We start from the raw sequence: 27328 nt of genomic DNA, 5'->3' as shown, positions 1-27328 counted from the left end.
ACAAACTTTGACCCAAGTATGCAACAAGTCTTTAAAATTTCGTCAAAAGTTGGACTAAAGCCACAATCTGGCTATGAAGTCTGTGCTATGACCATCCTTCTTGTGTAAAACCAAGCTCAGTTTGACTATGTCAGGCATAGTTCCTGTAGGACGTTAAAACTATTAGTGGTAAAAGTGTGGACACATTAGAGAAATTTTGCTGTCCATTGTGTCTTGTCAACAGCATAGAGAGGATACTACATAACACACTTTCAAATCAAGCAAATCTCTGTCTTAAAATGTGGAAAATTCAAGCAACTTGAAAATGATCATTTTGATTCCTTTTGAAATCACTCAATTACAAAATTTCACAGAGCAATTGTGAATGTGACTGCACCTTTAGTCCCTTACTTTGGTTCCAATGAAAAGCCACCCTTTAGCAAAGAGTCTCGAACCTTGACATGAACCAAAATCTGGCTAAGAAGGCTGTCTTGCAAAGATCTTTCTTATGCAGGTCGCAGTGAAATTTCGCAGTCCATTCTTAATTGTCTACAGCATAGAGATGAAATGATGAAACTCACACAGACCTCACTTTCAAATCAAGAGAGTTCCCAAGTCATCTACATCCATCACTTTTGACCACACCCAAATTCACCCAATTCATTCAGATTTCGTTCACTAGGACTCAATCTCACCAGCAAACTTTCAAAGCAATGGTAAATGTGACTGCCCATGCAAGTCAGTCTGATCTTCCTCCCTTTGGTTCCTATGAACTCAGAAAACAATAAACTGTGACTCACTAAAAGTTTAGCAGAGACTTCATCTGTAGTTAAACGTTACCCACAATGTCAAGTCTGTCTCACGAAGATCTTTCATGTGTACATCAAGCATAGTGTCTGTTAAATCAAGCTTCGGTAAAGATGCAGACCCATTAGCCATATTTCAGTGAAATTTTACACTCCATTTTTCCTTGTCAACAGTGTAGAGATGGAAAAAAGCTCACGCAGAGCTCACTTTAAAATCAATCACAATCCTAATAGTCATTGAACTTGAAAGTGAGCACATCTACTTACATTTTTACCTGACCCAAAATCCCAATTTACACAGATTTCTTTCAGAAGGACTCAATCTCACCTGTGAAATCCCACTGAGCTACAGTAAATGTGACTGCACCTTAGGTTTATCTGATCTTCCTCCCTTTGGTTCCTATGAAAAGCCACCCTATGAACTAAAAAAAAACAAAAACAAACTGTGACTCACAAAAAGTTTTGCAAAGAGTCTCAGAGTTCTCGTCAGAGGTTGGATGATAGCCGGGATCTGGCTGTGAAGTCCGTCTCGGGAAGGCTGACTATTGAATCTTTCTTGCGTATAACCAAGTCCGGTCCTGCTACAGCAGGTGGAGTGCCTGTAGAAGCAGGAGGAGGAGGAGGTGTGGATGGGTAATTCCCAACCGCGGCTGCGGGCGCTTGGTGTGGCAGAGCCATTCTCTGAGGCACTGCGCTCCGGACACCGGACGGTCCTGGAACTGCGGGATGGGCTGCTTGCGGTGGGCCAATCGACGTTGAGGAAACACGGGTAGACGGTGGCGGACTGGGTGCGACGTGTGGAGCACCATCCTGTGGGAGGCTGGGTTGTGAAGCTGATAAAGCTCTGGCATCTTGTGTCAGGCTGCCTGTTTGGTGCAACGGCTGGGTGCTCTTAACCGGGGTGGGCCGTGTGGGACTGGGAACGTGCTGCTGGATGAGGGACAACTGAGATCCAGAGCGTGCACCCATTGGGCTACTCCCATACATAAAAGTTCGTCCACCTACTGCGCCTGCTGCTGCAAGAGGACTTTGCACAGGTGGACTGGCTATCGCAGAGGCTATTGGGAGAGACTGTTGGGGAGAAATTGCTATCGGGCTGGCGAGATTCTGCACCACCTGGAAGCGTCGGACCATCCTGGGCGACTGCAAGGACTGCATGCTTGGACCCACCATTGGGCCTCCGAACTGAGGACAGAAGCTCATGGCGACAGCCTGCTGTAGAGTGGCGATAGCTGAGCTACCCTGTGATTGGCCAGGTGGTGCAAACATCCCACATGGGATGGAGGGCGTCATGGACATGGCCCGCGGCCGCTGCAGGTCAATCAGCTTCACCATCTCACGGTCGTACTTCACGATCTCCTGGATCATCTCATTCTCGCGGTTGTTCAGGATGCCGGAGTTTAGGTCATGCTGCACTTTGTTCATTAGGATGGAATTCTTTTTTCCTGTAACAGAAGATTAAAATCATTTTGTGAATATACTTTTTGGTCCTATTGATATAAGGTTCAAAGATGAGATGGCAGAATTTAGTGTCAGCATCAGATTAAACTGATAAAAAATATTTTTCATATAAATAGACAGTATATTAATTGCAAATGTCTCTACTTTAATGTATCAAATATCTTCCGTGAAAAGAAAAATGTCAGAATATGGGGAAAAATGTTCCATCGCCATTCAGCAAAAGAGATATATTTCTGTAAATGTGAAACAATATACTTATTCTGACCTGTACTTTTTTCTTTTTTTCTTTATTTCTAACAATGATCTGTTATATAGAGAGATTTATCTACAACAAAAGTTTGGACAGTATGGAAAACGCAGTGTGAACGCAGTGGTGAACTCTAAATTTACAGGTACTTGACTGGCCTGCCTGCAGTCCCGACCTGTTTCCAATGAAGAATGTGTGGTGCATTTTGAAGCGCAAAAGGTGACATTGAAAACTGTTGTTCACCTTAAAACTAGTTTGCAGGAAGAATGAGACAAAATTACACCCGAAACACTTCATCACTTGGTGTCTTCAGTCCCTAAATGTCTTTTAAGTGTTGTGAAAAGGAATGGCAACATTACAAAGTGGTAAATGCTTTACTGTTTTAACTTTTTTGTTTTTAAAAATGTGTTGCAAGAACCAAAATTGGGATACGTGTTTATTAAAAAAAAACATAAAAAAATTATGAGGAACAGATTAAATAATGTTTGTTGTATTGTCTGCAATGAAATACAAGTCAAAGTTAATTTAGAAATCAATACGTTTCTTGGTTCATTAGCGATTTCCACACTGTCTCAACCTTTTCTGATTTGGGGTTGTACATTATTAACTTTAACAATCTTAAACATGCGTTCTGAGGCAAATCTTCTCATAATCTCTAACATAATGCAAAAGCTGTTAGACTGTAAACAAAACAATAAGCGTTTATGAGAAGTCTTTATATTTGTCCCTGTTAAAGCACCGCCACCACAGTCATTAAAGACCTGCCTTCGTAATCAATTCACAGCCTTTAAAAGCACATTTATTGCAGTGAACTTCAAACACTGTCAAGTTCCTAAATCACCCGCTGAGAGCAATTTTCCTGTTATTATGCACAAAAGGACTGTGCGTAGTGTTTATTGAACGCTAAGCAATGTGTCTGCTGAAAAAATAATGCACTGCAATGTTTTGAATGTACATTGCATTCTTTAAAGTTCCCATTTAACAACAAAAAACATATAATAGATAAGATTAATGAGCTGAAATAAAATTCCACTGAAGTGTACAGAGAATACACTTTAATGACTATATTTTCTAACACATTTAAGTACACTTTTATCTCTCATAATAAATATGTGCATTGTTTTTATTTTTATTTTGAGCCAATTTGGACCAATAGAATTGTTTTTATTTCTCATAAAACAGTCTTAATATTTTAAAAGCAGAAAATATTGAATCAGAAATTTACTATTATTGTTACCACATTTTGGATATTATCATGCTGTTACTTCTTCATTTATTCTACTGTGCACTGCTTAAAATGATATATGATATATCACATATAAAATGATATATGTATAAATGAAATACGAATCAAAATTGTTTTAATTAATATATTTAAATATAATATAGCATGACGAATACATAAAGTAATTTGAGAATTACCAGTGTGAATCCCATTGGAATTAATGGAATTTAATAATAAACATTTAATTGAATCCTTTGAATTTAAAACTTAAAAACAGTCCACACTGTAAACAATATCTGTAAATTAACATTTTATATTAAAGCATATTTTAAATCATTGTTTTAATATGTTTAAAAGAAGTACACTTATTTTAATCTGTCGACTAACATACTAAAAAAGCACATGTTAAGCACATTACAATATATATATATATATATATATATATATATATATATATATATATATATATATATATATATATATAATGATATTCATTCATTCATTTTCCTTCGGCGTAGTCCCTTTATTCATCAGGGGTCACCACAGGGGAATGAACCACCAACTTAAACGGTTCATTTATATATTTATATATTTGTTTTATGCAGCGGATGCCCTTCTAGCGGCAACCCAGTACTGGGAAACATCCATAGACACTCATTCACACACACATACACTACAACCAATTTTAGTTTCTTCAATTCCCCTATAGCGCATGTGTTTGGACTGTGGGGGAAACCGGAGCACCCGGAGGAAACCCACCCCAACACAGGGAGAACATGCAAACTCCATACAGAAATGCCAACTGACCCAGCTGGGACTCGAACCGGGATAGGTGAGGCGACAGTGTTGCTACTGTGTTGCCATTCATTAATTAATGAAGTCTTTAAATACACACCTTTAATTTTTACTATAATTTCACAGACAAAATATAAAGGGTTTCTTTACACACATGAAAAAATATATAGTACATACTATAGTGTTTTTGAATCATGCGTATTATAGTAAAGTACTTGAATTAGTCTGTTGGGGTAATTCTATATTTGCCATGTTAACACAATAACCAAACTAATACAAACAAAAAGGACGAAATACTGTAGTTTTCTGCAACACAAGTGTACACTACTTTACAAAAGTCTTGTTGCATATCCAAGTTTTAGGAAGAGCAAATAATAACTTGACTTCTAGTTGATCATTTGGTATCAGAAGTGGCTTATATGAAAGGCAAAGGCCTCTAGATTACGCTTATTTGACCAAAATAAAATATGACCATGCCTTGATTTTGAATGATTTCATTAGGACAGTAAGGTTTGACTTTGCTTAGACAAAAGTCTTGTCACTGAACAGAAATAATGTCCAGTATAGAATATAAAGTCATGCTGCAGTAGAAACAGAATGAATATTGTGTCTGACTCCATCATGAGCTTGGAGGACTGCATCCATACATCTCTGCAATGACTCAAATCACTGATTAATAAAGTCATCTGGAATGGCAAAGAAAGCGTTCTTGCAGGACTCCCAGAGTTCATCAAGAGTCTTTGGATTCATCTTCAATGCCTCCTTCATCTTACCCCAGACATGCTCAATAATGTTCATGTCTGGTGACTGGGCTAGCCAATCCTTGAGCACCATGACCTTCTTTGCTTTCAGGAGCTTTGATGTGGAGGCTGAAGTATGAGGAGGAGCGCTATCCTGCTGAAGAATTTGCCCTCTCCTGTGGATTGTAATGTGATGAGCAGCACAAATGTCTTGATACCTCAGGCTGTTGATGTTGATCATACACTCTGCAGATCTCTCGCATGCCCCCATACTAATTGTAACCCCAAACCATGATTTTTTCTTCACCCAACTTGACTGATTTCTGAGAATCTTGGCTCTATGCAGGTTCCAGTAGGTCTTCTGCAGTATTTGTGATGATTGGGATGCAGCTCAACAGATGATTCATCAGAAAAATCTACTTTCTGACACTTTTCCAAATGATCAACCTGAAGCCAAGTTATTATTTGTTACTCTTACAACTGGGATCCACGACAAGACTTTTGTCAGGTAGTGTATATTATATTACAATACACCACAATTTGCTGTAGTAAAACTAAAGAATACTACAATATTTATTAGTTTATCACATAACTAATTAATACTAAAGTATACTGTATCATTGAGTGTTATAAATTCCATACTATATACAGTATTAAACACTCTACTAAATTGTAGTTAAAAAAACACACTAGTATTTGTATAAAAGTTACTACAGTATTTTTTCATGTGGGTAAGGCCGACATCAAATTTACATTTACATTATAAAGTGCATAGCTTTTTCCAGTATCATCTACCACAAGCTGGAGATCATCAATAAGTCAATACATCAGCTCTTGCAGTAATGGAGATACTGCGCGTAAAGCTTAAGCTCTCTTTAACCCTGAATAATCCTTTAGGGCCTGTAAATATTCAGAAGGTGTTCGTTGTTTCTCTTACCCAAGCGGTCAAGTCGGTCAATGGCCACGGTCTCGAAGGCTCTCCTCATCATGGGATATTCCTCCAAAACCTCATTAAAGTTGTCCACCGAGAGCGAATACAGGCGACAGTAGGTCTCAGCACGTACACTTGCTGTACGCCGACCTCGAGTCAGCAGACAGATCTCTGAAACACAACGAAACAAGACCTTTTTTTTAAAAATGGCATCTAAATTGGTATATTTTCAAAACATTTAACGCAGTAAAACGCACAAAAAAACTGAATATATAATCAAAGTAATTTAAATACAATTGTTATGAAGTACTTAGTAATAATTAGACATTAATTTGTTTTTTGAAGTAACTTACACAACACTGGGTAACTTACCCAACACCAGAGTGAGATTGTGCTCACAGTGTGGTAAGGGTTTGAATGAAGCACATTTAGCTCTATAGATATAATTATTAAAGGACACTGTGCCAAAATATAATTTCCATAAATGCCCTTGAGTTCTTGTGGCGTGTAAAGTTGCATTACGTTGATGTGCTGCTCCAGAAAAATGAAAACACGTCTTCATACTGTCCGTTTTTCAGAGCGAACGAACTCTCTGACCTTTTATAGACAGCAAGTGTTTTTAAATCCCTTGAAAACTGAAACCCTGAAGAGTCCGTCATTGAACAGGGGATGAATTTAAACATCCGCCTGCAGAAAGTAATTAAACTTTATCGGCCTTCATTCAAAACTATGTGATTTGAATTCTTATTACTCAGTGGTGGGGATATTCATGCGTTATGGAGCTCATCTGACATAAAATTGAAGCGTGAAACTATTACTGAGCTAAAATACTTAAATGTGGCATAGAGTGTATTTTTCAATAAGGTAAATTGTACTGTGATATCTGCAGAGTAGGTATGCGGACAGAGGTGGGTGGTAAGGAATGACATTTTCTTCATTACCTTTTACTTGAGTAAAATTGTTGGGTAACTTCTACTTTTTGAGTACATTTAAAGATGTTTTACTTTTACCCAATATAAATAATCATAAAAGTAACTAGTAGCTTCAGTATTTTTTTCATCTGATACTTTTTTACTCTTACGTAAGTAACTTTTAAAACTGTTACTTTTACTTGAGTAAATATTCCCTCAAGTACTTGTACTTTTACGTGAGTACAGAATATAGTAACATGTACTTTTTGAGTACATTTAAAGATGTGTACTTTTACTCTTACTCAATATAAATGATGATAATAAAAGTATCAAGTTGCTTGAGTAACTTTTTTCATCAGATACATTTTTACTCTTACTTGAGTAACTTAAGATTGTTACTTTTTTTGAGTAAAAATTTCCTCAAGTACTTGTACTTTTTGAGTACATTTAAATATTTTACTCAATATAAATAATAATAAAAGTAACTAGTTACTTAAGTCATGTGTTACCTGATACTTTTTTTTACTCCTACTTGAGTAACTAAGTTATTTTACTTGAGTAAATATTTCCTCAAGTACTTGTACTTTTACTTGAGTATAGAATATAGTAACGTATATTTTTTGAGTGCCTTTAAAGATGTGCACTTTTACTCTTACTCAATATAAATGATAATAAAAGTAACTAGTTACTTGAGAATTTTTTTTCATCGGATACATTTTTACTCTTACTTGAGTAACTTAAGATTGTTACTTTTTTTGAGTAAAAATTTCCTCAAGTACTTGTACTTTTTGAGTACATTTAAACATTTTACTCAATATAAATAATAATAAAAGTTACTAGTTACTTAAGTCATGTTTTACCTGATACTTTTTTACTACTACTTGAGTAACTAAGTTATTTTACTTGACTAAATATTTCCTCAAGTACTTGTACTTTTACTTGAGTATAGAGTTTAGTAACGTGTACTTTGAGTACCTTTAAAGATGTGTACTTTCACTCATAGTCAATATATATGATAAAAGTAACTAGATATTAGTGAATTATTTCATCTGATACTTTTTACTCTTACTTGAGTAACTCAAGATTTTTACTTTTTCTTGAGTAAAGCGTATAGTGACTTGTACTTTTTGAGTACATTTAAAGATGTGCACTTTTAATTTTACCCAATATAAATAATAATGAAAGTAACTAGAATTTTTTCTCCTTTTTTACTCCTACTTGAGTAACTTTGAAGATTGTTACCTTTACATAAGTAAATATTCCTCAAGTACTTGTACTTTTTCTTGAGTATAGTAACTTGTACTTTGAGTACATTTGAAATGTATAATTTTACTAATAAATGATAATGAATATAACTAGCTACTTGAGCACTTTTTTCATCAGATACTTTTCTACTCTGAGTAACTTTTAAGATTGTTACGTTTACATGAGTAAAAATTTCCTCAAGTACTTGTACTTTTACTTGAGTACAAAGTATAGTAACTTCTACATTGAGTACATTTAAAGATGTGTACTTTTACTCAATATAAATGATAATAAAAGTATCAAGTTACTTGAGTAACTTTTTTCATCAGATTTTTACTCCTACCCGAGAAACTTTCAAAATTGTTACTTTTACTTGAGTAAAAATGTTCTCAAATACTTGTACTCAAGTATTTTTTGAGTACATTTAAATATTTTACTCAATATAAATAATAATAAAAGTAACTAGTTACTTAAGTCATGTGTTACCTGATACTTTTTTTACTCCTACTTGAGTAACTAAGTTATTTTACTTGACTAAATACTTCCTCAAGTACTTGTACTTTTACTTGAGTATAGATTTTAGTAACCTGTACTTTTTGAGTACCTTTAAAGATGTGCACTTTCACTCATAGTCAATATAAATGATAAAAGTAACTAGATATTTGTGTATTTTTTTATCTGATACTTTTTACTCTTACTTGAGTAACTTAAGATTTTTACTTTTTCTTGAGTAAAGCGTATAGTGACTTGTACTTTTTGAGTACATTTAAAGGTGTGCACTTTTAATTTTACCCAATATAAATAATAATGAAAGTAACTAGAATTTATTCTCCTTTTTTACTCCTACTTGAGTAACTTTGAAGATTGTTACCTTTACATAAGTAAATATTCCTCAAGTACTTGTACTTTTTCTTGAGTATAGTAACTTGTACTTTGAGTACATTTGAAATGTATAATTTTACTAATAAATGATAATGAATATAACTAGCTACTTGAGCACTTTTTTCATCAGATACTTTTCTACTCTGAGTAACTTTTAAGATTGTTACGTTTACATGAGTAAAAATTTCCTCAAGTACTTGTACTTTTACTTGAGTACAAAGTATAGTAACTTCTACATTGAGTACATTTAAAGATGTGTACTTTTACTCAATATAAATGATAATAAAAGTATCAAGTTACTTGAGTAACTTTTTTCATCAGATTTTTACTCCTACCCGAGAAACTTTCAAGATTGTTACTTTTACTTGAGTAAAAATGTTCTCAAATACTTGTACTCAAGTATTTTTTGAGTACATTTAAATATTTTACTCAATATAAATAATAATAAAAGTAACTAGTTACTTAAGTCATGTGTTACCTGATACTTTTTTTACTCCTACTTGAGTAACTAAGTTATTTTACTTGACTAAATATTTCCTCAAGTACTTGTACTTTTACTTGAGTATAGATTTTAGTAACGAGTACTTTTGAGTACCTTTAAAGATGTGTACTTTCACTCATAGTCAATATAAATTATAAAAGTAACTAGATATTTGTGTATTTTTTTATCTGATACTTTTTACTCTTACTTGAGTAACTTAAGATTTTTACTTTTTCTTGAGTAAAGAGTATAGTAACTTGTACTTTTTGAGTACATTTAAAGATGTGCACTTTTAATTTTACCCAATATAAATAATAATGAAAGTAACTAGAATTTTTTCTCCTTTTTTACTCCTACTTGAGTAACTTTGAAGATTGTTACCTTTACATAAGTAAATATTCCTCAAGTACTTGTACTTTTTCTTGAGTATAGTAACTTGTACTTTGAGTACAATTGAAATGTGAACTTTTACTCATAAATGATAATAAATGTAACTAGCTACTTGAGCACTTTTTTCATCAGATACTTTTCTACTCTGAGTAACTTTTAAGATTGTTACGTTTACATGAGTAAAAATTTCCTCAAGTACTTGTACTTTTACTTGAGTACAAAGTATAGTAACTTCTACATTGAGTACAGTTAAAGATGTGTACTTTTACTCTTACTCAATATAAATGATAATAAAAGTATCAAGTTACTTGAGTAACTTTTTTCATCAGATTTTTACTCCTACCCGAGAAACTTTCAAGATTGTTACTTTTACTTGAGTAAAAATGTTCTCAAGTACTTGTACTCAAGTATTTTTGAGTACATTTAAATATTTTACTCAATATAAATAATAATAAAAGTAACTAGTTACTTAAGTCATGTGTTACCTGATACTTTTTTTACTCCTACTTGAGTAACTAAGTTATTTTACTTGACTAAATACTTCCTCAAGTACTTGTACTTTTACTTGAGTATAGATTTTAGTAACCTGTACTTTTTGAGTACCTTTAAAGATGTGCACTTTCACTCATAGTCAATATAAATGATAAAAGTAACTAGATATTTGTGTATTTTTTTATCTGATACTTTTTACTCTTACTTGAGTAACTTAAGATTTTTACTTTTTCTTGAGTAAAGCGTATAGTGACTTGTACTTTTTGAGTACATTTAAAGGTGTGCACTTTTAATTTTACCCAATATAAATAATAATGAAAGTAACTAGAATTTATTCTCCTTTTTTACTCCTACTTGAGTAACTTTGAAGATTGTTACCTTTACATAAGTAAATATTCCTCAAGTACTTGTACTTTTTCTTTAGTATAGTAACTTGTACTTTGAGTACATTTGAAATGTATACTTTTACTCATAAATGACAATAAATGTAACTAGCTACTTGAGCACTTTTTTCATCAGATACTTTTTACTCTGAGTAACTTTTAAGATTGTTACGTTTACTTGAGTAAAAATTTCCTCAAGTACTTGTACTTTTACTTGAGTAAACAGTATAGTAACTTCTACATTGAGTACATTTAAAGATGTGTACTTTTACTCTTACTCAATATAAATGATAATAAAAGTATATAGTTACTTGAGTAACTTTTTTCATCAGATTTTTACTCCTACCCGAGAAACTTTCAAGATTGTTACCTTTACTTGAGTAAAAATGTTCTCAAGTACTTGTACTCAAGGATTTTTTGAGTACATTTAAATATTTTACTCAATATAAATAATAATAAAAGTAACTAGTTACTTAAGTCAGTGTTTCCCAACCCTGTTCCTGGAGGCACACCAACAGTACATATTTTGTATGTCTCCCTTATCTGACCCATTCCTGTCAGGTTTTGGGGTCTTTTCTAATGTTCTGCTGAGTTGATTCAGGTGTGTTTGATTAGGGAGAGGTTGAAAATGTGTACTGTTAGTGTGCCTTCAGGAACAGGGTTGGGAAACACTGACTTAAGTCATGTGTTACCTGATACTTTTTTTTACTCCTACTTGAGTAACTAAATATTTCCTCAAGTACTTGTACTTTTACTTGAGTATAGATTTTAGTAACGTGTACTTTGAGTACATTTAAAGATGTGCACTTTTAATTTTACCCAATATAAATAATAATGAAAGTAACTAGAATTTTTTCTCCTTTTTTACTCCTACTTGAGTAACTTTGAAGATTGTTACCTTTACATAAGTAAATATTCCTCAAGTACTAGTACTTTTACTTGAGTACAAAGTATAGTAACTTCTACATTGAGTACAGTTAAAGATGTGTATTTTTACTCTTACTCAATGTAAATGATAATAAAAGTATCTAGTTACTTGAGTAACTTTTTTCATCAGATTTTTACTCCTACCCGAGAAACTTTGAAGATTGTTACTTTTACTGAGTAAAAATGTTTTCAAGTACTTGTACTTGAGTATAGAGTACCTTATACTTTTTAAGTACATTTAAAGATGTGCACTTTTACTCTTACTCAATATAAATGATAATAAATGTAACTAGTTACTTGAGTGCATTTTATCATCGAATACTTTTTACACTCGAGTAACTTTTACGACTGTTACTTTTAAGTAAGTAAAAATTTCCTCAAGTACTTGTACTTTTACTTGAATACAAAGTATAGGGTAACACTTTATTTTGACGGTCCATTTGAGTATTAGTAGACTGTCTGCTTAATATCTGTTGATACAGACATTCAACAAACATTTAACTTACTATAAGAAACTTTGCAAGTACATGTCAACTTACACTAACCCTAACCCCAACCCTAACCTAACAGTCTACTTATAATCTAATGCGAATTAGTTGGCATGTAGATGCAATGTAACTTAAACTCAACAAACAGACCATCCAAATAAAGTGTGGCCAAATATATAACTTGTACATTGAGTACATTTAAAGGTGTGTATTTTAACTCTTACTCAATATAAATAACTTACCCGAGTAATTTTTTTCATCTGATACTTTTTTTTACTCCTACCTGATCAACTTTCAAGATTGTTACTTTTACTTGAGTAAACATTTTCTCAAGTACTTTTACTTTTACTCAAGTATAGAGTAATCTCTACTGTTTTAGTACATTTAAAGATGTGCACTTTTACATAATATAAATGATAATAAAAGTAACTATAGTAACTAGTTAATTAAGTAACTTTTTCAACTGATACTTTAAGTAACTTTTAAGATTGTTACTTTTACTTGAGTAGAAATTTCCTCAAGTACTTTTACTTAAGTATAGAACTTGTACTTTTTGAGTACATTTAAAGATGTGTATTTTAACTCTTACTCAATATAAATAACTTACCTGAGTAATTTTTTTCATCTGATACTTTTTTTACTCCTACCTGAGTAACTTTCAAGATTGTTACTTTTACTAGAGTAAACATTTTCTCAAGTACTTTTACTTTTACTCGAGTATAGAGTAATCTGTACTGTTTTAGTACATTTAAAGATGTGCACTTTTACATAATATAAATGATAATAAAAGTAACTAGTTAATTAAGTAGTTTTTTCAACTGATACTTTAGGTAACTTTTAAGATTGTTACTTTTACTTGAGTAGAAATTTCCTCAAGTACTTTTACTTAAGTATAGAACATAGTAACTTGTACTTTTTGAGTACATTTAAAGATGTGTATTTTTACTTTTACTCAATATTAATAATAATAGAAACGCACACATTGAAATAAAATGTTTGCTCCTGAAATGCTGATGATGAAATGCAGGCTCAATAATAAATACACTCATCAACAGGCAAGTATTTCAAGTATTTTGTGGATTTACATAAAAACACTGGCAGAAGTGAATATCAACCTTTACACAAGCTGATGAGTTTTATAAAGTTTACTGTTGTTCCTTCAGTGATATGACAGTGCATAAACCTGCATAAACTCTTATACTCAGCCATCTACATGTGTTTGTTGCCTCATTACAAACATACATGGCACATTTCACAATAAATGCGTTAAACTATCATTATATATCTGTATAGCCTATTCGGGGTGGTGCTGCATAAATTTATAATCTGTATATCCTGCATTTTGCATTCTGATGATGAACTGCATTAACATTTAATTTATTTCCGTCATTCAAAACTGAACTTTAAGCATCATCCCTACAGACTTCAGCATCACATGATCCTTCAAACGTGATGATTTGCTTTATCATTCATTCGTTTTCCTTCAGCTTAGTCCCTTATTTATCAGGGGTCACCACAGCGGAATGAACCGCCAACTATTCCAACGTATGTTTTAGGCAGCGAATACCCTTTCAGCTGCAACCCAATGCTGGGAAACACCCATACACTCTCACATTCACCTCATACACTACGGTTAATTCACCTATTTTGCAAGTTTTTGGACTGGGGGGAAACCGGAGCACCCACGCCAACAGGGGGAGAACATGCAAACTCCACACAGAAATGCCAACTGACCCAGCCGGGACTCAAACCAGCGACCTTCTTGCTGTCAGGCGGCAGTACTAACCACTGAGCCACCGTGACGCCCATTATTATTTTCTTTTATATTGCAAACTTTTGACTGTAATGTATACACTTCACCCGGCCCATCTCCAATCACCAGGTATTGTTTCATGATAAATGTTCAAGGTTATTTTGTGTCTATATTTAGAAGACACACACACACAGGTTCCCCTCGGATTAAATTTACCTCACACAATACCGGAGCACAAATATGAAATCTGCAGCTCTCCGGATGGCAGAGAAATAACCCACAAGAGTGTGTGCACATAATAAATGTCATTCATCCTGTATGTTGTGCGTCATTCTGTGCATTAAGTCCTGGGCCATCCATCAGGCTCCTCTGTGTGTTCGGCCCGTTTCCCTGTCTGCTGCCCAAATCAATCCACAAAATCCAATACACAACCTTGGAAACCTGGACTCATTTTAGAGAACTTCGTCAGTCCAGCGGCGTTCATCCGGAGCCACGGTCATTCATCAAAGCAAGTGCAGTAAATTAAAGGACAATCGCAGGTACGCACTTAAAGGTGAACAACACACACACACACACACACACACACACATTGGTAAACTCACACTCCTGCATGGATGTGCAATTTATTTTGTATTAATTTTATTTAATTTTATGATTACTTTAGTATTTTAGTAAAATACAGTCTCAGATGGGCGTCATGGTGGTGCAGCGGGTAGATCAATCGCCTCACAGCAAGAACGTCGCTGGTTTGAGCCACGGTTGGCTCAGTAGGCATTTCTGTATGGGGTTTCCTCCGGGTGCTCCGGTTTCCCCCACAAGTCCAAACACATGCGCTATTGGGGAGTTGAATAAACTAAATTGGCCGTAGTGTATGAGTGTGAATGCAAGAGTGTATGGTGTTTCCCAGTGCTGGGTTGCAACTGGAAGGGCATCTACTGTGTAAAACATATGCTGCATAAGTTGGCGGTTCATTCCGCTGTGGCGACCCATGATTAATAAAGGGACTAAAATGAAGAAAAATGAATGAATGAATGGACAGTCTCAGATGTTTGAAATAATAAAATAATAAAAATAATTATTAAAATAATAATAAAATATGATCTCAGATGTTTCTCTGGTATAAAGAATACTGAAAAGGGAAAAAAATAAAAATTTAAATAAAAAATTAAATAATAATAATAATAATAATAATAATAATAATAATAATAATAATAATAATAATAATAATAATAATAATAACAATAACAATAATAATAATAATAATAATAATAATAATAATAATAACAACAATAATAATATTAATAATAATAATAATAATAATATTAATAATAATAATAATAATAATAACAATAATAATAATAATAATAACAATAACAATATTAATAACAATAATAATAATAACAACAATAATAATATTAATAATAATAATAATATTAATAATAATAATAATAATAACAATAATAATAATAATAATAACAATAACAATATTAATAACAATAATAATAATAATAACAATAATAATATTAATAATAATAATAATAATTATAATAATAATAATAATAACAATAATAACAATAATAACAATAATAATAATAATAATAATAATAATAATAATAATAATAATAATAATAACAATAATAATAATAATAATAACAATAACAATATTAATAACAATAATAATAATAACAATAATAATATTAATAATAATAATTATAATAATAATATTAATAATAATAATAATAATAATAATAATAATAATAATAATAATAATAATAATAATAATTAAAATGAAGAAATAAAATATGATGTTCATATTTTGATGATCTCAGATGTTAATAATAATAATGCTGACGATGTTCAGTTTTGGGTAAACTGTTACTTTAAAGTACAAATGAAATGCAAACTAAAGGCATGTCAGAGTGCACGAACATGAGTGCATAAAACCAGGAAGATAAAAAACAGTTTGGACATTTCCCTGCAGTCATTTGAATTGTCGCACAGATTGCATAATCAGCTCCTATTGGTTCTTGAATTGACGCTCATCGCTAGTTTTGTGGTGAGCAATTTATCTGTGCGTGTCATACCGAAAATAAATAGTTTGCCCCTGTAATCTTTAATTGAAATCTGAAAATCCACTTCCTGTTTGTTTTCAGTTAAATTCTCAGATTAGGGCTGTTTCCCAATTCCAAGAACGCAGAGGACGGACTTGCGTTCTTGTGGAGACCGGTATTGCCAGGTGTCCTCGGAAGAACGAACTCGGGAGACCGCGAGAACAGAGAACGCGTCCTCTGAGAAATGAGATGCTGCGTTCTTCTAGATGGTCACATGACCTTCACACGTTTTTTTAATGGAAAAATATTTAAACATTCATCATTCATACAACGATTTATTGTTTCTCCCTTTTTCAAAATAAATACTATACATAAAAACATTATAAATATTCATCTTATTCTCCGCGTACGAGTGGGCGCAGCCATTTGAATCATTTTGGCTCGAAACTTCCGGTCTCATTCACGTCCATTCATTTTTATACATTAAAAACAGCTCGTTCTGCTGCTTGGTGTTGCAAACTGATATTTTATTATTATATTATTCTACTTTGTCTGTATTGTCATGCAAACACTTGTTTGTAGAGTAAGTAGTTTGACTGTTTTCTGCCATTTATTATTTCTAGTCATTTTTCCCATAGGCAGCTGAATCGGAAGTTCTAAAACAATCGCAAAAACGAGCGCACTTCCACATTAAAGAATAAGGTCAATACATTGCACAATATAAATAAAACAGATTTTAATACAAATTTCAGCAAACAAACCCCCTAATGTGTTTATTCCTTTATTAAGATGTCCATGGTAATGTTTACCTTTAACCGTTTCATTTAGGGAAACTCCTAAGATAAATAATTGATATCTCCGAACTTTAATAATAAATCTAAATAAAATGCTGAGCTTCCCACCTCCAGTCGCAATGACTTCTGGGACTTCTAGAGCGAGTTCGATGCTCAAGTCTGCATCAGTGCATCCTCGATATCAAGAACACATCCGGGAAGTTTCACGCGTCCTCTGTTCTTGCGCTCTTGAGTATTGCAACTGAACTTTGGCAGCTGATGATGACGAGAACACGAGGATGCAAGACCGCTGAAGAACGCATATTGAGAAACAGCCTAGGTCTGTCTGAGGTATTGGGCGGGGCTAACATACTTAACCACGCCCCTTCCAGCTGTCAGTTTGATGAGCAGGAGGAGTCTCTTAGGCTGTAATAACTCTTTTCCAGATCTTTCTGAATGAAATGCCTACTTCACTACCGCCAATCAGCTCGCAGTAGAAAAAACAAGCCACGCCCACTGTTTTCTCAATTAATATTCTGTTTCTCTGTGGAACTGCATCACAATACTAAAAAAATGGTCGCAGCTTCCGGTTCATGCAGACTTTAATAGCCTGTTTTTATTCCCCCGATTGATTTTTACAACAAACATCAACAAGTCTGATGCTGAAATGATCCGGGAAGGAGATCTGTGTAAAGCCTGAGCTGCAGCAGAGCTGATTTTCCCCAGGGTTAAAGTGAGACTGATCCTCTACACACACAGACGCGTCTCTCTTTTCTTCTTCATCTCAGGCTACAGCAGAAATCAGCTCGTCTTTGACTTTTCCAAGGTCACTCGCCGAGAGCCTCTTCCAAAACCTCCTGCCCTCTGCAGCTCAAAGAGGCTGAGTCATGAGGAGATACAGCTGCAGAGAGAGATCCTGTTCCACTCCTCAGCGCACACACACACATACATACACGCGCAGATGCACAGAGAGATAAGCACAGACACACTCTCACACACACACACACACACACACACACACACGCACGCACGCACGCACGCACGCACGCACACACGCACACACACACACACACACAGAGAGAGAGAGAGAGAGAGAAAGAGATATGCAGACACATGCACACAGACGTGCACAGACACATGCACAGACAGACACACATGCACAAATGCAAAGACACACACACATGCATATAAACACACACGCACACACACACACACATGCTAATGCAACACAAATGTGAAACCACAAACACATGCACCCAAACATTCACAGACAAACACACATACATGCACACACACACATGCAAAGACAAACACATGCACAAACACATACACACACACACATGCACACACACACACACACACAAAGACAAACACATGCACAAACACACACACAGTCACAGACGAACACACACATGCATACACACACTTGCACAGTCACACACACACAGTCACACACACGCACACGGCATACACAGAAAAACACATGGACGCGCACACACTCACACACAAACACACAAATGGCATACACAGAAAAACATATGGACGCGCACACACACACACAAAAGAACACACACTCACAAAAAAACAAACCCATACACATGCACACAGACAAGCTCACACACTCGCACACACAAAAACACATGTACACGCACACACAAAACACATGCACAATCACACACATGTGCAAACACACACAAAATACATGCTAACACACACACACACACACACAAAGGCAACATGCACATAGGCACGCACACCCTGCACACACAAAAAGACATGAACAGTCTCACACACACATGCACACACAAGCAAATGGACACACACACACATGCAAAGATACAAACACATGCAAAGACACACAACCATTCACAAACGAACACACGCACATGCGCACACACACATACACACACACAAACACATGCACAAACATACATAGACACAAACAGTCACAGACTAACACACACACACATGCACTCATACTTGCGCACGCACGCACGCACGCACGCACACACACACACTCTCTCTCTCTCTCTCTCTCTCTCTCTCTCTCTCTCTCTCTCTCTCTCTCTCTCTCTCTCCAGGGTTGACGAGGATTCCTCCAGCAGCAGCAGCTCATAACCCCCACAATTCAATTCTTCACCACTGCTGTGTTTCTGTCCTAACAAGTTCTATTCTATTCTACTCTATTCTATTCTGTTCTATTCTGTTCTGTTTAATTCTATTCTTTTCTTTTCTATTCTATTATGTTCTATTCCATTCTGTTTTGTTCCATTCCATTCTGTTCTATTCCATTCCATTCAGTTTCGTTCTGTTCCGTTCCGTTCCGTTCTATTCCGGTCTGTTTTGTTCCATTACATTCTATTCTTTTCTACTCTATTCTATTCTGTTCTTTTCCGTTCCGTTCAGTTCTGTTTCATTCTATTCTTTTCTTTTCTGTTCTATTATTTTCTATTCCATTCTGTTTTGTTTTGTTCCGTTCTGTTCCATTCTATTCTGTTCCGTTCTATTGCATTCTATTCTATTCTATTCTATTCTATTCTATTCTATTCTATTCTATTCTATTCTATTCTATTCTATTCTATTCTATTCTGTTTTGTTCCATTACATTCTATTCTTTTCTATTCTACTCTATTCTATTCTATTCTGTTATTTTTCGTTAAGTTCTGTTTTATTCTAATCTTTTCTTTTCTATTCTATTATTTTTTATTACATTCTGATTTGTTTTGTTCCGTTCCGTTCCATTCTGTTCTATTCTATTTTTTCCATTCTGTTCTTTTCTGTTCTGTTTATTCTATTCTTTTCTATTCTATTACTATCTATTCCATTCTGTTTTGTTTTGTTCCGTTCCGTTCCGTTCCATTCCATTCCATTCTGTTCTTTCTATTCTATTCCGTTCCATTCTGTTCTGTTCTGTTCTCTTCTGTTCTTTTCTGTTCTGTTTTATTCTATTCTTTTCTATTCCATTCTGTTCTGTTTAATTATATTCTTTTCTTTTCTATTCTGTTATTTATTATTCCATTCTGTTTTGTTTTGATCCATTCCACTCTGTTCCGTTCCGTTCCGTTCCGTTCTTTTCTGTTCCATTCCATTCCATTCCATTCCATTCTATTATATTCCGTTCTGTACCGTTCTGTTTAATTCTATTCTTTTCTTTTCTATTCTATTATTTTCTATTCCATTCTGTTTTGCTCCGTTCCATTCTATTCTATTCTATTCAGTTTTGTTTTGTTCTATTCTATTCTATTCTATTCATTTTTTTTTCTTTTCTTTTCTGTTCTTTTCTTTTCTGTTTTGTTCTATTCTATTTTGTTCTAGCCTATCTATTCTTTTTCATTTTATTTATTTCCATTACATTTTATTCTTTTCTATTATATTCTATTCTTTTCCATTCTGTTGTCTATTCTATTCTTTTCTTTTTCATTCTGTTCTGTTTCTTTCTATTCCATTCTGTTCTGTTCCGTTCTATTCTATTCTGTTCAGTTCTATTCTATTTGATTCCTTTTTTAAATGTTATTCTATTCTATTCAATTTTATTCTATTCTATTCTGTTCTAATTTATTCTATTATTTTATATTCTATTCTTTTGTATTCTATCTACTTTATTCTAATCTGTTCTGTTCTGTTCCATTCTGTTTTGTTTCATTCTATTCTATTCTATTCTATTCTATTCTATTCTAATCTGTTCTGTTCTATTGTTTTCTATTCTGTTCCATTCTATTCCATTCTGTTCTAGTCTATTCATTTATTTTTCTATTCAATTCTATTCCATTCTGTTCTATTCTTTTCTATTTATTTCTTTTTCTATTCTTTTCTGTTCTGTTCTGTTCTATTCTATTCTAATGAAAGTTTCTTTTTATAGCTGTTTTCACAATAGCTATTGTTTCAAAGCCAGATTACAAACAAATGTGTGTAATTACTGTACATTACAATCAAAATCAGAAAATCTGGAAAATCTGAAAACAAAAGTGAAAGTGTCAAAGTAAAGCAAAGGTCTTCATCAAAATTGCCATCAAAAGTTCAGTTATTAAAGTGCTGTCGATATAATAAAAAAAAAATAATGAGGATAATAGAGGTCACAACATTTCTGGCTTAGATAATTGCAAATGTTATGGGTTCAATAAGGATTTGAGCTGTTTAATTAAGTGAAGTGATGGTTTAATTCACACCTAATTGACGAGGTCATTTTTTTTTTACCTCCAAAGTAGGATCCGTCAGTAAGTTTCATCCCAACGGTTCCTTTGGTGATGACGTTTACCACGCCGTGCTGAATGAAGTACATCTTTTTTCCGATGGTTCCCTCTCGGATTATATAATCACCAGGCTGGAAAACCTCGAAACGCAGCTTTGTAAGCATCGCTGTCACAAAATTGGGCTCCGCGTTGGCAAATAGAGGCATGGAGGCCACCAGCTTACGGCAGTTGAAGTTTACGATTTCCTGACGGTGGAGAAAACAGATGGAAAGTTCAGAGGGGGAGAGAAATAGATACACAGATATTTCACATTCACATACACAGCATTTACATGAATATAAAGGAAAACCACATGGAAATACTCAAGAAATGTCATTTGAGCAAGTAAATAAATATTGCTATTATTAATATTATTATTATTATTTATTAATTTTTATTAACTTAAATGTAAATTTTTGTTGTTGTTACTATTAATATTATTATTATTATTTATTTACTTTATTAATTTAAATTAAACATTTTGCTGTCGCTACTACCATCATTATTATTATTATCATCAATATTATTATTATTATTATTATTTCTATTATTATAGTTGTTGTTGTCGTTATTATAAAAAGAAAATAACTATTTAAGTATTTAAACGTATAGCCCAGTATGTTTATAAATTATATAACAGTATATAATATAATAATAATAATAATAATAATAATAATAATAATAATAATAATAATAATAATAATAATAATAATAATAATAGCATGAAAAATATATTTATTTATTTGTATGTAAATATAGAAATTATTATTTAAGTATATTAAGGCCAGTATGTTTATAGTTTATATAGTGTATAACAATGTTTATTTCTTATTGAGAAAATGTAATAATAGTAATAATAATTTTAATAATAATAATATATATATAATTAATAACAAAGATAACAATATTATTATTTTTGTTATTTTTATTTATTTTTTAAGTTTAATGTTTAATGCATTATTGTTATTATTATTATTATTATTATTTCTATTTGTTTATTGGTTTTTATTTGTTTTTATTAACTTAAATGTAAATTTTTGCTATTGTTACTATTACTATTATTATTATTATTATTATTTATTTATTTATTTACTTTATTATTTTAAATTAAACATTTTGTTGTCGCTACTACCATCATTATTATTATTATCATTATTATTATTATCATTATTATTATTATTATTATCATCATTATTATTATCATCATTATTATTATTATTATTATTATTATTATTATTATTATTATTATTATTATTATAGTTCTTGTTGTTGTTATTATAAAAATAAAATAACTATTTAAGTATTTAAACTTATAGCCCAGTATGTTTATAAATAATATAACAGAGTATAATATAATATAATATAATAATAATAATAATAATAATAATAATAATAATAATAGCATGAATAATATATTTATTTATTTATTTATTTGTATGTAAATATAGAAATTATTATTTAAGTATATTAGGCCAGTATGTTTAAAGTTTATATATAACAATGTTTATTTCTTATTGAGAAAATGTAATAATAGTATGAATAATTTTAATAACAATTATATATATATATATATATATATATATATATATATATATAATTAATAACAAAGATAACAATATTATTCTTTTTGTTGTCATTTTTATTTAATTTTTTAATTTAATGTTTAATGTATTATTGTTATTATTTATTTATTTATTTATTTATTTCCATGTAAATATAGAAATTATTATTTAAGTATCTTGAGGCCCAGTATGTTTATATAGTGTATAAAATGTTAAATAAACAAAGATAATAATATTATTGTTGTTGTTTTTTAAAGTTTAATGTATTATTCTTATTATTATTATTATTATTATTATTATTATTTATTAACTTATATTTAAATTTTTGTTGTTACTATCATGATCATTATCATCATCATTATTATATGTATTATCATTATCATTATTTTATTATATATTTATATATTATAATTTTACATTTATTATTTTATTTATTTTTATAAACTTTACTAAAATACACTTGATATTTTGTCAAATGTAATAATGTTAACAATCTTTCATTTGGAAAATGGTTTTGCAATTCTTTAAGACAATTCTCTTAATATTTTAAAAACTATGGTACCCTCATCTTGTGCATAGTTCGGTCTTAAAACAGCATTAAATGTAGTTAAAGCTGGAAGCCATTGGCAGAAGGGATTTAGCTGTTTACTGTGACACAAATGAGTTTGGAAGCTGCTCCCTGTTCAGCATGGCTTCATTGTTTTGGAAAAGCTCTGAGACAAACGCAAGGCCTTCTGGGAGCTTATTTTCCACAGATGTTTACAGACACAGACAGACCTTTGCAGACACACACACACACACACACACACACACACACACACACACACACACACACACACACACACACACCTCTCTGAGCGGCTCGTTCAGCTCCTCCAGGATGCTTTCTTCATCAAACATCTTGCCCTGGTAACGGTGCTCATAGTAATCGTGGATTTTCTGACGGAAATCTGCCGGAAGTTTGTGGAAGGACATGTACTGCTCCACTTGTTTATACTGCAAAGATAAAGAACACACAAATAATGGTGTTAATTAAAACAGCACAGCACGTTCATAATAGAGTCGCCATCAAAGAGATATATTTTCTTTCTGCTGTGATACATACAGTCAAAATGATTATTCAGCTCCTTACTGAGTGCACATTGAACTGAATTGAGCAACAATAGTATTATTTTCACTCTTATCAATTGAGTTTAAATCCACTGTCGAAACGATGGATGAACTAGTTGATCGACACAATCCTCCATCACAAGCGTGAGTAGAGTGTTTCTCAGGTTTTTCCTTACTTTGTGGTACATTATAACAGTGTTTCCCAACCCTGTTTCTGAAGGCACACCAACAGTACACATTTTCAACCTCTCCCTAATCAAACACACCTGAATCAACTTATCAGAACATTAGAAGAGACTCCAACACCTGAAGTTAATGGGTCAGTAAAGGGAGACATCCAAAATATGTACTGTTGGTGTGCCTCCAGGAACAGGGTTGGGAAACATTGCATTATAAGATGTTATAACAGTGTAATTCAGGGGTCTCGGGCCCGCGGAAATTCAGGTTTAACTATTGGTCTTGACTCCTGAACAATATTGTCAATCAATCATCTTTCTTGCATTTACAATCACTCTTATTGGTTGGTGGTTATTGTTTCGTGCACAGTGAGCAGAAAAGAAATCAAAGTGATGCATACGCGGTGGGATAAAAGAAAAGTAAGAGCTCAATGCAGTCTAATGTAGTTATCTGCAGTCACGTATCGACACCTGTCCATCGGCAATAAGAGTCCCCGGTGACCAATTGTAACAATTATAACAATTATAGAGTCGCACCGTTATTTTGGGGTCATTTGCATCACTCTACCTGCTTTGTATTTGCATTGCCTCACACAATAAACATGTACATATATTTCTATATGATGTAAAAGTAGTCAAAACAAATGACAACGACACAGTGTTGCTTACTTTTCCTGTAACAACATGGCAGATAAAAGTAAATCTAATTATTATTATTGTTATTATTATTATTATTATTATTATTAATAATAAAATTATTATTACTATTTATTACTGATCGATTTATTTTCTTATACATTTTTTAGTTGTTTATTTTTTCATCTTATTTTGTGTTAAATAAATCCAATCTTCTCAAATCTCTTTATTTTTATTTTTTAACACAAAATAAGATGAAAAAATAAACAAACTGAAAATTAATAAATAATAATATAACTTATTTCTTGAGGAAAACCTGATGCGGCCCAGCCACACCCAGACTAGCCACACCCCCAGGAAAATTGAGTTTGAGACCCCTGGTGTAATTCATATTCATATACAGTACATTGGCAAGTGTATCACATTCAGAGTCAGAAATGAAGGGGTTATGGCAAAAGTGGCAGCAAAATAAGCAAAAATACTCTACAAACAGACAGTGTGTATGTATAATTTTATTTATAAACTGTATTATGTAATAAGCTGTATTATAATAAAGAATAAGCCGTATTATATTAGGCAAAACATCAAATAAAAAAGCATTGATTTTTGTCTGATTATCGATTAACAAAAAAAAAAAAAAGTAAATAAATAAATAAAGGATAAAATAAATCGCCCAACTAATCATTATTCATTCACTTTTCTTCAATTTAGTCCCTTATTTATCAGGGGTCACCACAGCGGAATGAACCACCAATTATTCCAGCATATTTTTTGATGCAGAGAATGTCCTTCCAGCCGCAATCCTTTACTGGAAAACATCCATACACACTCTCTCATTCACACACAAAAGGAGTTTTAAAAGCAGTAATGGTGGCCCCAAACCCCTCCCCTAACCCTACCCCAATTGGTGAATGAGCAAACTGTACTAAAATGAATGAATGAGATCATACAGATTAAAATGAAACAGCCCATGAATTAAAAAGTTACAAATTGTCATGAGACTGCGGTGGAAGAAATCTACATGTTTGTCCACAAGGAATGAACTGAACAGTTGAGGTTTACTACTGGTGGATCTCGTGTGATTGACAGATTGATCCGGGCCCTCATGCCAAAAAACACCAATCAGAGAAGAGATGTCACTGAAGACAAAATATAAAATGCACTTACAGTTTTCCACAATCGTTTTGCCACAAATTTCAGAACCCTGATGTCCATTTTCAAAACTCTAGTCACAAAACTCTAAACACACACTATTAACACAGACCCTCCAGTGTTCAACACTCTGCATGCTGCGTTCATTTCTTTAAAGAAGTCTTGCATTTGCAGGATCATTGGTTCACATGATCCTTTTTTCATACAAATCCCAAAGGCACATTACTTTAGATAACCAGGACACAAGATACACATCGCTTCAATAAACAATCTTTAACAATCATTTAATATTGTTGTTTAAAATGTATGATAGAGCTTTCATTATGGTTTATACATAAGGGAATAGTACAGACAGTGGAAACACTGAACTAAAGTTTTACTACAGTTTTTTTAATTGTATTGCCACAAATTTCAGAACCCTGATGTCAATTTTCAGACACAAAACTGTAAACACACACTACTTTTAACACAGACCCTCCAGTGTTCAACACTCTGCATGCTGCATTCATTATCTTAAAGAAGTCTTGCATTTGCAGGATCATTGGTTCACATGATCCTTTCATCATACAAATACTACAGGAACAGAGCTTTAGATCACCAGCACACAAGATACACATCGCTTCAATAAACAATCATTAACAATCATTTAATATTGTTGTTTAAAATATATGATACAGGTTTCATTATGGTTTATACATAAGTGTAGAGGGATTTTTCCAAGCGAAGGCCTTCAAATGAACACACAAATGAACCATAGGTTAAACACAGCCATCAGGTGTGCACACACACACTGCTGAAAAACACACCAATCAGCTGTAACCACAATAAAAAAAGCAACAGGTATAAACTATTAGTCTTCAATAAACATGTTTACAGTAGTATAGCTATAAATATTAGTCTTCAATAAACATGTTTACAGTAGTACAGCTATAAATAGTAGTCTTCAATAAACATGTTTACAGTAGTATAGCTATAAATAGTAGTCTTTAATAAACATGTTTACAGTAGTATAGTTATAAATAGTAGTCTTCAATAAACATGTTTACAGTAGTATAGCTATAAATAGTAGTCTTCAATAAGCATGTTTACAGTAGTATAGCTATAAATAGTAGTCTTCAATAAACATGTTTACAGTAGTAAAGCTATAAATATTAGTCTTCAATAAACATGTTTACAGTAGTATAGCCATAAATATTAGTCTTCAAAAAAACATGTTTACAGTAGTATAGACTATAAATAGTAGTCTTCAATAAACATGTTTACAGTAGTATAGCTATAAATATTAGTCTTCAATAAACATGTTTACAGTAGTATAGCTATAAATATTAGTCTTCAATAAACATGTTTACAGTAGTATAGCTATAAAAAGTAGTCTTCAATAAACATGTTTACAGTAGTATAGCTATAAATAGTAGTCTTCAATAAACATGTTTACAGTAGTATAGCTATAAAATGTAGTCTTCAATAAACATGTTTACAGTAGTATAGCTATAAAAAGTAGTC

General features: G+C 32.5%; 1 protein-coding gene across 1 annotated transcript in view; it reads right to left on the bottom strand.

Moving 5' to 3' along the window:
• Positions 1-291: 291 nt before the first annotated feature.
• LOC130214247 (potassium/sodium hyperpolarization-activated cyclic nucleotide-gated channel 2) overlaps positions 292-27328 on the bottom strand; it is a 133811-nt gene continuing 106774 nt past the window's right edge. Inside the window, 4 exon segments of the mRNA XM_056445848.1 lie at positions 292-2230; positions 6191-6355; positions 21155-21395; positions 23601-23747. Coding sequence (XP_056301823.1) covers positions 1272-2230; positions 6191-6355; positions 21155-21395; positions 23601-23747 — 1512 coding nt within the window. The 3' untranslated portion in view covers positions 292-1271.

Source organism: Danio aesculapii, chromosome 2 (assembly GCF_903798145.1).
Source record: "Danio aesculapii chromosome 2, fDanAes4.1, whole genome shotgun sequence".
Classification (NCBI taxonomy): Eukaryota; Metazoa; Chordata; class Actinopteri; order Cypriniformes; family Danionidae; genus Danio; species Danio aesculapii.
Note: the sequence above shows the minus strand (reverse complement) of the source record. Positions and strands in the feature narration are given on the sequence as shown.